The sequence below is a fragment of the Galeopterus variegatus genome, unplaced genomic scaffold, assembly GCF_000696425.1.
Source record: "Galeopterus variegatus unplaced genomic scaffold, G_variegatus-3.0.2 Scaffold1031, whole genome shotgun sequence".
Lineage (NCBI taxonomy): Eukaryota > Metazoa > Chordata > Mammalia > Dermoptera > Cynocephalidae > Galeopterus > Galeopterus variegatus.
Window position 1 is genome coordinate 14,464 of NW_007727142.1, and position 11,560 is coordinate 26,023.

Consider the following 11,560-nt stretch of genomic DNA (forward strand, 5'->3'; position numbering starts at 1 on the left):
ATTTAAGTTTTTTCATGTATGGGGTATACCCTAAGTATATTATAATGAATACCACACAGCACTGCATAACTATATGTTGTCTTCTCCAGCTTTAGTCACAGTAAATTGTGTCTCCCTTTTTATTGGAATAATGGTTTCCCCTTTCTGTGTCAAAATATTGTCACAGCAGCAGCCCAAATCATTTCATGCACACAGCAGGCAATCAAATACTATAAAATTCTCTGTGAGAGTTTTAAGTAGGAACCTACCTAAGGAACAAAATGAAAAACTAGAAGTTCATGGATGAATATGAGAGTTTAAAATACATTCATTTTACCCATTTGTGAATATAAATGTTGAAAGGATACATTAAGTGTAGAAAAATGCTCCCTCAACTATTGTTTATCTTAACACATTACAGAAGATTCCATTCATCACCTCCATCACCACACAATTAAAAAATTTTTTCTTTTACCTTTCTCTGTCTTTTACCGACTGTTCAGCCATTAATTTCTTCAGTTCTTCTAGACGCTGAAGATCTCTCATTTCCATTTCCTGCCACTTCTGTTCTTTCTTAGCCCAGTATTTTCTTATCTATTGTATAAATGTTACATAAAACTTAAATTAACAACAGATATGTAAAGATGAGGGGAAAAGCTATAACATTATCCATTGGTTCATACAGCAAAGATTAAATTTAAATGGCACTTCATCTGTTTTGTTTCTTAGATCTGCTTATAACATATTGGCAACAGAAAAAATAAAATACAAAGATACATGACCCGAGAAAACTCAGGGTTTAACAATTTCTGAAGTGGAAATGCAACTTGTGCTGAGGCCTAAGGTTTTAATCTATGGCTAAAATAATCAACTTTCAGGGAACCACAATAAAAGCATGTTATTGTCTCTAAAGTATATGATGTACCTGTTACTCAAGAATATTTTTATCCTCTTATGGTAAAGCAGTCTTTAACAAATATAGCCTTAAAGCTATTTTTACTTTAAAAGCATGAGATTATTTATGCTAATGGATGGCAGGATGTTAAAAGCTTTATGCTTCTGGGGAAGTAGCAGGAGATAGGTGGGAGGAAGGAGGTAAAAGCATGTTATTGTCTCTAAAGTATATGATGTACCTGTTACTCAAGAATATTTTTATCCTCTTATGGTAATGCAGTCTTTAACAAATATAGCCTTAAAGCTATTTTTACTTTAAAAGCATGAGATTATTTATGCTAATGGATCGCAGGATGTTAAAAGCTTTATGCTTCTGGGGAAGTAGCAGGAGATAGGTGGGAGGAAGGAGGAAAAGAACAAATTAGGAGGGTTGTGGTATATAGTCCTTTTGACCTATGTGGTAAAATGAAGGTCAGGCTTATCAAGTGCAAAAAGGTAAAAGCATCGCTCTTACGAGGACTGTTTTTCCTCCTTCTCTGGGAATGGAGGCAGAATGAAAATACTGGAAGTACACATGCGCTGTTTGGGTGGGGCTGAAACCGTCATTCAGGATTTCCCAACGTGATGACACAGTTGGTGTTTATTTGACAGAGGCCCATTTTACCACTCTGGCCTGCCATACTGTGTCTGGGTCAAGAGACTGCATCTTACTGGTAAAAACAGAGTACCCCAATGGTGAGTGCTAGTGAGTGACTGGCACAGAGGGTCTGCTGTAGAGGCTGGGTTAGCCTCACCTGCAATGTGGCAGTCCCTCTTCTGGCAGGTGGGTATGAACAGCTAAGTGGTTTCCTAACTTGCTGTAAAAACATGGGAGAACCAAAAGAAGCATCTCAAGCACCACGGCCACAGCCACAGCAACTCTACAGCCACAATAGCGACATCCGTTCAGTGCTTGATGAATAACTGGATGAGCTTAATGTTGAATGATATGCACTCCAGAGATGACCAAGATCTGAATTTAGGAAGAATAAGATGAAGCTAGAAAGGTAGCACACCAAAGATGGAGAGGAAGAGAGAGGGTGGGACTGGGAGAGAGAGGAAACATTGATTGACAGGTGTATTCCAGAGTCCCAACTGATAAATGCCAGGGAATCCTATCAATGCCAGGTGTGGAAATGTTAACAAAGATTATATTATCTCCATCTAAGGATTATAAGCAATCTTTATTTTACTCTTTATACTTATCTGCATTACCTTATCTTTTTCAATGTGTGTGTATTTCATAATCAGAAAAAGTAAAGCTACTTCAAAACTAAATTTTAAAAAAGAACAGATACTGAATTAAAGAGGCTTTTTCTCTAGGTTCCAACAGACAATCATGTTCACTTGCTCCTGGCATTGGCCTTGGAGGGAAGTCAGTGGTCCTTTTGCAGATAATTGCTTGACCATGGCAGACTGACCCCAGGTTGCTAGTATCCTCAGACCCCTGACACCACTTGGTACATTGTTCTGTGCAGGACCTACAAGGATGTTACCCCTGGGGCTTTTTGGAATCTCAGCACCAATTATTTCCATCTTTGGCTCTCAGGTACCCTCATCCATTACTATAGTGTGAGTGCTCTCTCTCTCTCTCTCTCTCTCTCTCTCCCCCTTCCCCTCCCTCCCTCTCATGATTTACTCCTTCCCCTTCCAGCGCTTTCTAATGGGCCCTCTGGAACCTCCGTGTCATCATACATAAAATCCCCTACATCCTCAACCTTCAGAACACTACTTCCTTGTTTTCACCGATATGCTCTTGAGTGAAGGATGCTCATATTCTTATGTCCTGTGTTCCATGGGCCCAGGAAATGGTTTTGGCATTTTCTTCATTGTAAACTGCTTCTTTCAGACCCAGTGCGCCACCGGGCCAGCCCCCATTAGAAAAATTTAATAGGACTTTCTTTAGACCCCCCGACTGTAGCACTGCACCCTTCATTGTTCCTTTTGTCAGCCAAGCATCTTAGCACACCTGCTGTTCTCCATTTCCACATCTCCTATTTCACTCCTTACCCACAGTGTTCCTACCTCTGCCTTCACTCCAAATTCACTGCTCACCACTCACCAGTGACTTTCAAAGGATCATGTCAAACAATCCTTTTCTTTCTTTTTTTTTTTTTGTGACCGATAAGGGGAATTTGTGACCAATAAGGGGAATGCAACCTTTGGCTTGGTGTCGCCCGCACCGCACTCAGCCAGTGAGTGCACCGGCCATCCCTATATAGGATCCAAACCCGCGGCGGGAGCGTCACTGCACTCCCAGCGCCGCACTCTCCCGAGTGAGCCACGGGGTCGGCCCCAAACAATCCTTTTCAATCCTTATTTTACTTGATGTCTCAGTGTATTGGATTCTGTTATACTCTCCAGTGCGCCACCGGGCCGGCCCCCCTTAGAAAAATTTAACAGGACTTTCTTTAGACCCCCCGACTGTAGCACTACACCCTTCATTGTTCCTTTTGTCAGCCAAGCATCTTAGCACACCTGCTGTTCTCCATTTCCACATCTCCTATTTCACTCCTTACCCACAGTGTTCCTACCTCTGCCTTCACTCCAAATTCACTGCTCTCCACTCACCAGTGACTTTCAAAGGATCATGTCAAACAATCCTTTTCTTTCTTTTTTTTTTTTTGTGACCGATAAGGGGAATGCAACCTTTGGCTTGGTGTCGCCTGCACCGCACTCAGCCAGTGAGTGCACCGGCCATCCCTATATAGGATCCAAACCTGCGGCGGGAGCGTCACTGCACTCCCAGCACCGCACTCTCCCGAGTGAGCCACGGGGTCAGCCCCAAACAATCCTTTTCAATCCTTATTTTACTTGATGTCTCAGTGTATTGGATTCTGTTAACCCTTATCTACAGTCTTAAAACACTATTGGCTTTGGCATTCATTTGTTCAACAAATATTTATTGAACACATGTTTAAAGCCAGATACTGTGCTATGTACTTGGGATATGGTGCATGAAGAGAGATTAGGCCTCTGCCTCATGGAACTGGGACTTTCCATAAAGTGAGAGAGACAATAAACAAATAAATGAATAAATAGGATATTACATGTTGTGTTAATTACTAAGAAGGAAATAAGTAGAGTGAGGATTTTTAAAAATTTGGGTAGAATCATTAGAAGGTATATTTACCTTATAACACCAAGTTCATGGGTTTGGATCCTTACCAGCCAGCCACCAAAAAAACAAAAGTACAATAAAATAAATAAAATAATAAAAAATGAAAATAGCCTCAAAACCAAACAGAATAGTCATTACATTAAAACAAAAAGATATTAAAATATTTTTAATAGGATATTTGGATGAAATGACATTTGGATAAAATCTGAAAGATAAGAGTGAGATGGCCATGGGAAGAGATGGAGGGGGCTACTGTAGGAAGAGGGAGCTGTAGGTGCCACAGCATTGGGTGGGAAGGACCTCAGTGTGCTGGGGATTGGAAGGAGGCCGGTGCAGCTGGAGCAGGTGGTGTGAGTTAAGACTTGAGGTGAGATTGGAGAGCTGCATGGGAGCTAGATGATTAGGCCAGAGTTTGGTTCTATCAACAACAAAAGGCCATCGAAGAGTTTAAAGAAAGGAGTGACATAATCTGACCTACATCTTAAAAAGACGGCTGTAGCTACTAAGCGGAAAATAGACAGTAGAGGAGCTAAGGAGAAACAAGATGACCAGATGGAAGGATAAGGCAAAAATGGTCACTTGAACTCAGGAAATGGAGTAAAGTCTTCAGATTTGAAATATGCTTTTGAGTGGAATCAGAGTGCCTATTGAAGGACTGAATATGGAGATTGGAGAAAAGAGGAATCAAGGACAATTCCTAGGTTTTTTGCTTGAGCAACTGGTTGGACGGTGGCACCAATAACTGAGACGAAAGACTGGGAGAATAACGGGTTTGGAAAAGAAAGACAGGAGCTGAGTTTTGAACATATACGAGTTGACATGACTACAAGACCTCTAAGTGGAGATGCCAGACAAACATCTGGAGGTACAAATGGGTGCTAAGGGGAGAATTCAGCGCTGCAGACCTAAATTAAGGAGATGTCCATTTAAAATGGCATTTGATGCCTCAGGGATGGATGAGATTTCTAGCATGAGAATGTAAATAGAAGAGACAGGGTGGCCATAATCTTTCATGCTTATCTGGTTTTTGCACAGCCTTCTCTTCCAGAATGATTTCATCTCCCTCCTCCACCTGTCAGTCTGACTACCTTTAAGACCAGAACAGATGCCATCTTCTCCTTGAATCTTCCTTTGAACTCTCCAGGAAAAACACTAGCTCCATTTTTGGTGCACCAGTGACCTCTTGCTTATGGTTTATTGCACTCCCTTCTCTGTCCTGCCCTGCATTCCATGATTCTTTCTCATGAGGCTTTGCCCCTGCATTGTTACTGATATATTTGGGCATCTACTACAGGCCCAGAATGCTCTGTCCTGCCTTGTTGCCTGATAAATCCTTCCTGTTCATCATTTAAGACTCAGCACTGTCTTCACAGCCTTTCTCCTTCTCCCCTTCCTCCAGACGAAGCTAGGTGTACCTTCTAACACACTATTTATGTATCCTTAGCATAGCATTTCCCATATTGATCTGCATTATTTATCTTTGTATCCTAGTACCTTGTATCATGTCTGACACATAATAGGGCTTCATTAATCACCGTTAGGTGAGTGGAAACATCTGGTCTCTGGTCCAAGAATAATAAAGTTGTGAATGGGAACCGGGCCAGCAGTTTTATTTGCAGAATGGTAAAGACTGAACGAAGTACTTCCCTAAGGACAGTTCCATTCACTTTTCATCGATTAATAGGCATAGGAACTGTGTATCAAGAATTATTGGCTTTGCAAGCCTCAAATCAAAGTCAAGACTAGAGGTATTTAACTAGCCCTTTGGGACATTTGTTGAGACACAGATTTTAAACGGACTGATTTTTAAGTCTTTTTAAGTGATCCTTACAGCATTCCAATGACAGAAGAATCAGAAAGTTAGTGCAAGTGATAAGAGCTGAATTTAAAGCTTGTCTCTTGACTTCTACATGAGATTTCTAGAAAAAGTTTGCTTTTCTGAAAAACATAAAAAGCCCTCATTATGCGCCATCTCCTCTTATTACCTCTATTTTATTGGATACAAGATGCTCCTTTTCTCAGTCCCACATTTTGTTCATTTTGGTAAAGTTAAGCCAGTAAAAGTAAAAATAAATGGAAGAAACTATTCTCTGTATAGATTTATAAGCCAAACCAATGCTATGCTATTTTTTCAGAGGGTTTAAGATAATTTTTATCACTTTTACCTTACCTTTGTAATCTTTCAAACAACTTATTTCTCATTATAAACTCTACTAGTAAACACGATGTTTATATTAGACTACCTCAAAATTTAACTTTTAAAAACTTAGACTAATGTTACATAACCATTCAATTTAGCATGAAATAAGAATTTCTTATTTACAAATAGAAAGCAGAAAGTTAGAACTAAAGCATTGCAGTAGGAAAACAGCTGGTCTCTTATTTCAAGCTATCTGTGTGACGTTAAATCTTTGAACAAATAGACTTCTGTACATTGTTGCCAGATCATTATCTCAAAGCTTTAATGACTTAGTCAGGAGGAGGTCATAATATTTAACCAGGGACACAAAACGTACAAAATATGAAGTTCAAAATATCTAGTTCCACTACCCGTATACCATTAAGGTAAAGCATGTTTTTATTCCATTTTCTAGATTCTAATTTACTTAGATAGTTCCTTGCATCTTAAAGATTTCCTCTCTACTTTTGGCCTGGAATGTGCAACCCCACACAAAAAAAGTAGCATTGTTATATATAAAAACATAACAGGACATCTTAGTAGAAAATTATTCATTTTTTTACATTAATATTTTTTCCATTTATTTCATTTAGATCAGTGATAATATCTGCATCACATAAAATCACCACCAATTGAAGTATGATTCCTCCTTCTACATAATCAACTTGACAATCATCTATATTTTGCCACATAATTTTTCACGCATTTGTGTGAACTTCTGAAAGGTAAGGATCATGCCATATACTGTAGTATTTATTTATATCTGGTATCACACCTTGCAGAAGAGAGGGACAAGATATACATTTGCTAAACTGGTTCAATGAAAAAGAATATAGAAAGTACCACTGCACAAAATACTTTCCTCATATCAGCTCATATAAATCAAAAAGGACCTGCTAAACAATAATGATGCAACTTTTCAGTCAGTGAATCAATTCATTTAGTTATATGGGGGTATACAGGTGCATTGAATCCCAACAGAGCATGGGACCTGGTACTTCTCTAAATCAAATTACTCATGAGAACCAGATTAAAGGTATTTTATGCTAGAAATGGACATTTAGTCACACCTATCCTCGAAACCTTTCAGCCAACATTATTTCTTCTATACTTAAGTGTATAAACATTTCTGTGTGTTTCAACCTAGGATTGTCTTAAGTTTCTGAATTAAAATTTGGCTTCAAAAGAGTTACTTTGCAGGGCATCCTTTATGCAAGATGGGGAAATGTTCTACATGGGCAAGAAACCAAAGCTAGATCTTCGGTTTTCAAAATAGAAAGTCAATCTTGCCACCATCACGCCTGGGTATTCAAACGTAATGAATCTTCTTTTAGTCCACAATTCAGACTGTTTCTATTTCAGCTATTTATCAGTGCACTAAACTTGAACACTTTAGTCACCAGTCTACAAGCTGATAAACAAGCTTATCTACCACTGGTAGGAGGGTAAGTTAACGTACTCTTTTTGAAGAATAAATAAGAAAGTAATAAGAAGAAAATAACTAGCAAAAGTCTTAAGGATTAATAAACAAGCTTTTAAGGATTAACAAGCAGGGACATATGCAAAGATTTATATGCAGGTATGTTCATCACATCCTTATAAAGGTTAAAAATTGGAAACAATATAACTATCCCAAAATGTGAGATTGGCTGAATTTACAATTCTGATGAAACACTATAGACCACAAAAATTATGCCATAGGAAAAAGGGGGAAAATATGCAAGATATGTTGATAAATGGGGGGGGGGAATATCAGGTTAAAAATAATACATGCAGTATGATTCTAGTTAAGTCCCTGTGTATGTAGAAAAAAAGAGTGTAAAGACATTGTTAATGATTTTCTTTTGGTAGTGGTTTAGGATTTTTGGTAATTTTTATTGTATTTCGTATGCTCATTTATTTTCCAAACTATCTATGATGGACATAAAATACTATATAATTGCAAAAGTATGTTTTTAAAAGCCTGGCCAAGTAAATCAATATTTAAGAGGAGCATCTAAGAGACATGACTAACATTCGTTCCCGAAGTTTCCAAACTATTCCTTTATCAAGTCAAATGATGAGAATACAGTACCTATCTCTTCATAACACTTTTACTTCTTATCACCTTGCATGTGGCATCACTTTCGCTTTCCATAGAAAAGTTTCACAGAAATATGATTTAATTTTGTACCATAGGCCTTATAAAGGCTGATGCAGTATCATATGGGGATTGATTTACATGCTTGTAACACTTCTATTGAAAATGCTGTCTATTGAGTAGGTTGCATTCCTCTCTCCAATACATGCTGAGCTCCGGATGTGCTGGTATGTTATCTACTATTAGCAAATAAGAGCTAAATGTTTCCCTTTAACTTTAACCAGGTTCAATTACAACACCTTTCTTTAGTCTTGGTTAGCTGAATAACTATATTCCCATCCCTTTAATTTCTTGTCTTTCGTTTTCTTACTGATTTTCTATTTTAATGATTCCTAATAGGAAACAGATGGCACACTCAAAATTAGGATAAATGAAGAAGAATGTAATAAGAACACAACTAACAAAGGAGGGTTGGAGTGCAAGGCAACCACAAGGGATCTTGCGGAGCCCTGCTTTACCCCCCATAGACCAGAGACAGAGAAGGCTGGCTGGGGAGGCTACCCAACAGGAGCTGAGACCTTTTGTGAAGGGCACAGCTAGTCAGCACAACCCTACAGGGCAAGGAGCTGGGAGGACATCTCTCCTGACCCCACTCTCCTTCCTCACCCTGATCTCTCATGCGTCACTTTGGCTGAATCAAACCAGAAGCCAGAGGCCAAAGAACCACATAGAAAAACCCCCGGGTCACAGAGCATAGTGGAACAATAGTAGTGGGGATCTAAGAGGAGGATACCCAGCACAACAGTATTAATGTGTTTTATTACAAACTGTTTGGAAGTAGGTGATGTCTATATGCATAAATAAATAACATTAATTGCTTTTAGGAGGTGTTCACTTTGGTCACTAATGTGAGCATTTTTCCATAGCAGAGCTGTCTACTTAAATTGGCAATAAGCTATTTTCTGCTGTGATATAGTCTTATGTCCTTATACATGATGAGCTAAAAAAGTATTGTGGGGTAAACACATTAGTTATCTCCCTCTTAATTGAAATGCCAGGTGGATTAGAAAATAACTGTCATGTCTTCTTTAGGAGGAAAGTCTATTTTCAGTATGGGCATTGAAATATTACATAATGATTGTGTCATAATGTTGATATTGCTGAAATAAATTTGTCTGTAATCTTGTTTAATTTCTCTCTTTTTACTATTCATTGAGAAGGGAGGATATATACTGAGCATGTTGTATTTCAAAACCTGAAGTGTCAGGGAGAGTGAAAAGTGAAAAGTAATCAAACCTCTGAGTCATTCAATCATTACTTCTTAGAGCTGAGGTGATTTTTGTGATCATTTAAACCAAACACCTTTTACAATCGAGGAGGCGAAGTCCCTCAGAGCCTACGTAACTTGCCCAAGGTCACTCATTTTGTTAGAGCCTCCTAGTTTTCCATGTTTTCCTCCATACCTCAACATCAAAATACTGTTGTATACAGTTCGACTTCTTAGAGCTGAGGTGATTTTTGTGATCATTTAAACCAAACACCTCATTTTACAATCGAGGAGGCGAAATCCCTCAGAGCCTACGTAACTTGCCCAAGGTCACTCATTTTGTTAGGGCCTCCTAGTTTTCCATGTTTTCCTCCATACCTCAACATCAAAATACTGTTGTATACAGTTCATTCATTAAATTCACTTATTCAATCAATATTTTTTGAGTGCCTTGTGCCAGATACTGGGAATAAAGTGATGAAGAAATTAGACAAATTCCCTTTTCTCATGGGGCTTACATTCTAGAAGGGCAAGTGAAGATAGTCAACAAATAAACAGACGTCAGGTGATACACGCTAAGGAAAAAAATAAAGCAGGATAAACACACAGTGACAGGGAAGGAGGATGCTATTTTGAGTTGGGCCATCAAGGACGTTCTCCCCAAGATGACATTTGTGCAGGCCCCTAAATGAAGTGCAGGAGAAAGTTATGCAGACATCTGGAAGAGGAATGTTCCAGGCAGAGGGAACAGCCAGTACAAAAGGCTGAGGGACCTGTGCTAGCATGTTCATGGAGGAGGAAGCAGGCTGTCCTGGCTGGAGCAAAATGAGGGGAAAGTGGTAGGTTATGAGATCCAAGAGTTATTAGTGCAGTGCAGGGAGGAGATTATGAAGGGCCTTGTATGTCCCAGTTGGGACTTTGGATTTTATGCTGAATGGAATGGGAAGTCATTGACATGTTTTCAGCAGAGGACTGACATGAGTTTTAGAAGGATCAGTCTGGCTGCCGTGTGGAAACGGATTGGAGGGGGAAGGTGGGAATGGAAAGGGAAGAGGCAGAGAAATGAAATAGGAGATTGGGAGACTATTACAATAGTCATGATTGTATTTTAAAGTAGGGCCTTCTATCCATGCCAGCACGCAAGGGTATAAGAGGGAAAAAATAGAAGTCAAAGGTGATACCAAGGCTTTTGGCCTGAGCACTGGCAGAATAGATTTCCATTTGTTGAGAAAAGGAATACTAGAGAAGGAGCAGATTTGGAGAAACAAGCAAGAATATAGTTTGAGCATATTAGATTTGGGGTGCTGGTTATATGGACATTTTCTTCTTATGAAATGTGCTGTTGATAGGTAAAAACATCACATCAAAATCATTAATATTTTCTCAGTCTTCTTAAAACAAGAAGGCACCAAGGAGGCAATGAAGAAGATATTTTTTATCTGTTCATATCATGTCTTATACTTGATACTTCAACTTTGATTGAATTATAATGGTCTGGCTTCTTGTAAAGTGTTTAGTCATAGTGGTTCATTAACCCAGAAAGAGAAATCCTGAGAGAATATTAAGAGTCAAGAGACGTAGTGAGCTGTGTACAAGTAAGCAGGCAGGTACTATTAAAGAGTTTTTAAATTATCAATTACCTATCAATTGAAAGTTCTGAGTAAACCAGAACAGGACAAAAGCCATGAAAATGACCCTAAAGCAAATAGTTTGAAACTAAGGTTTCTCAAAACTGATTAATCACAAAATTAACAGCACACAGCAATCACAATGATGGGCAGCATAGCATGGTATTTAATATTATGAACCACAGAGTCAGACTGCCTGGCTCCAAATCCTAACTGTACCTCTTAATGGCTGTGTGACTTTGGAGAAATTACATAACCTCTATGTGTCTCAGTTTCTTCATTTATAAAATGAGGTTTGTTTTAGTATCTAACCTTTAGGGTTGTTAAGAAGATTAAATGAACATAGAACAGTGCCTTGCCCATAGCAAGCACT

At 38.8% G+C, this 11,560-nt stretch overlaps 1 protein-coding gene across 1 annotated transcript in view; it reads right to left on the minus strand.

Annotated features, from left to right (window-relative positions):
• Positions 1–454: 454 nt before the first annotated feature.
• Positions 455–11,560, minus strand: part of CCDC148 (coiled-coil domain containing 148) — a gene marked incomplete at its 3' end in the record, with an annotated part of 138,654 nt that continues 127,548 nt past the window's right edge. Inside the window, exon 9 of the mRNA XM_008574311.1 lies at positions 455–573. Coding sequence (XP_008572533.1) covers positions 455–573 — 119 coding nt within the window. The remainder of the gene's footprint in view (positions 574–11,560) is intronic.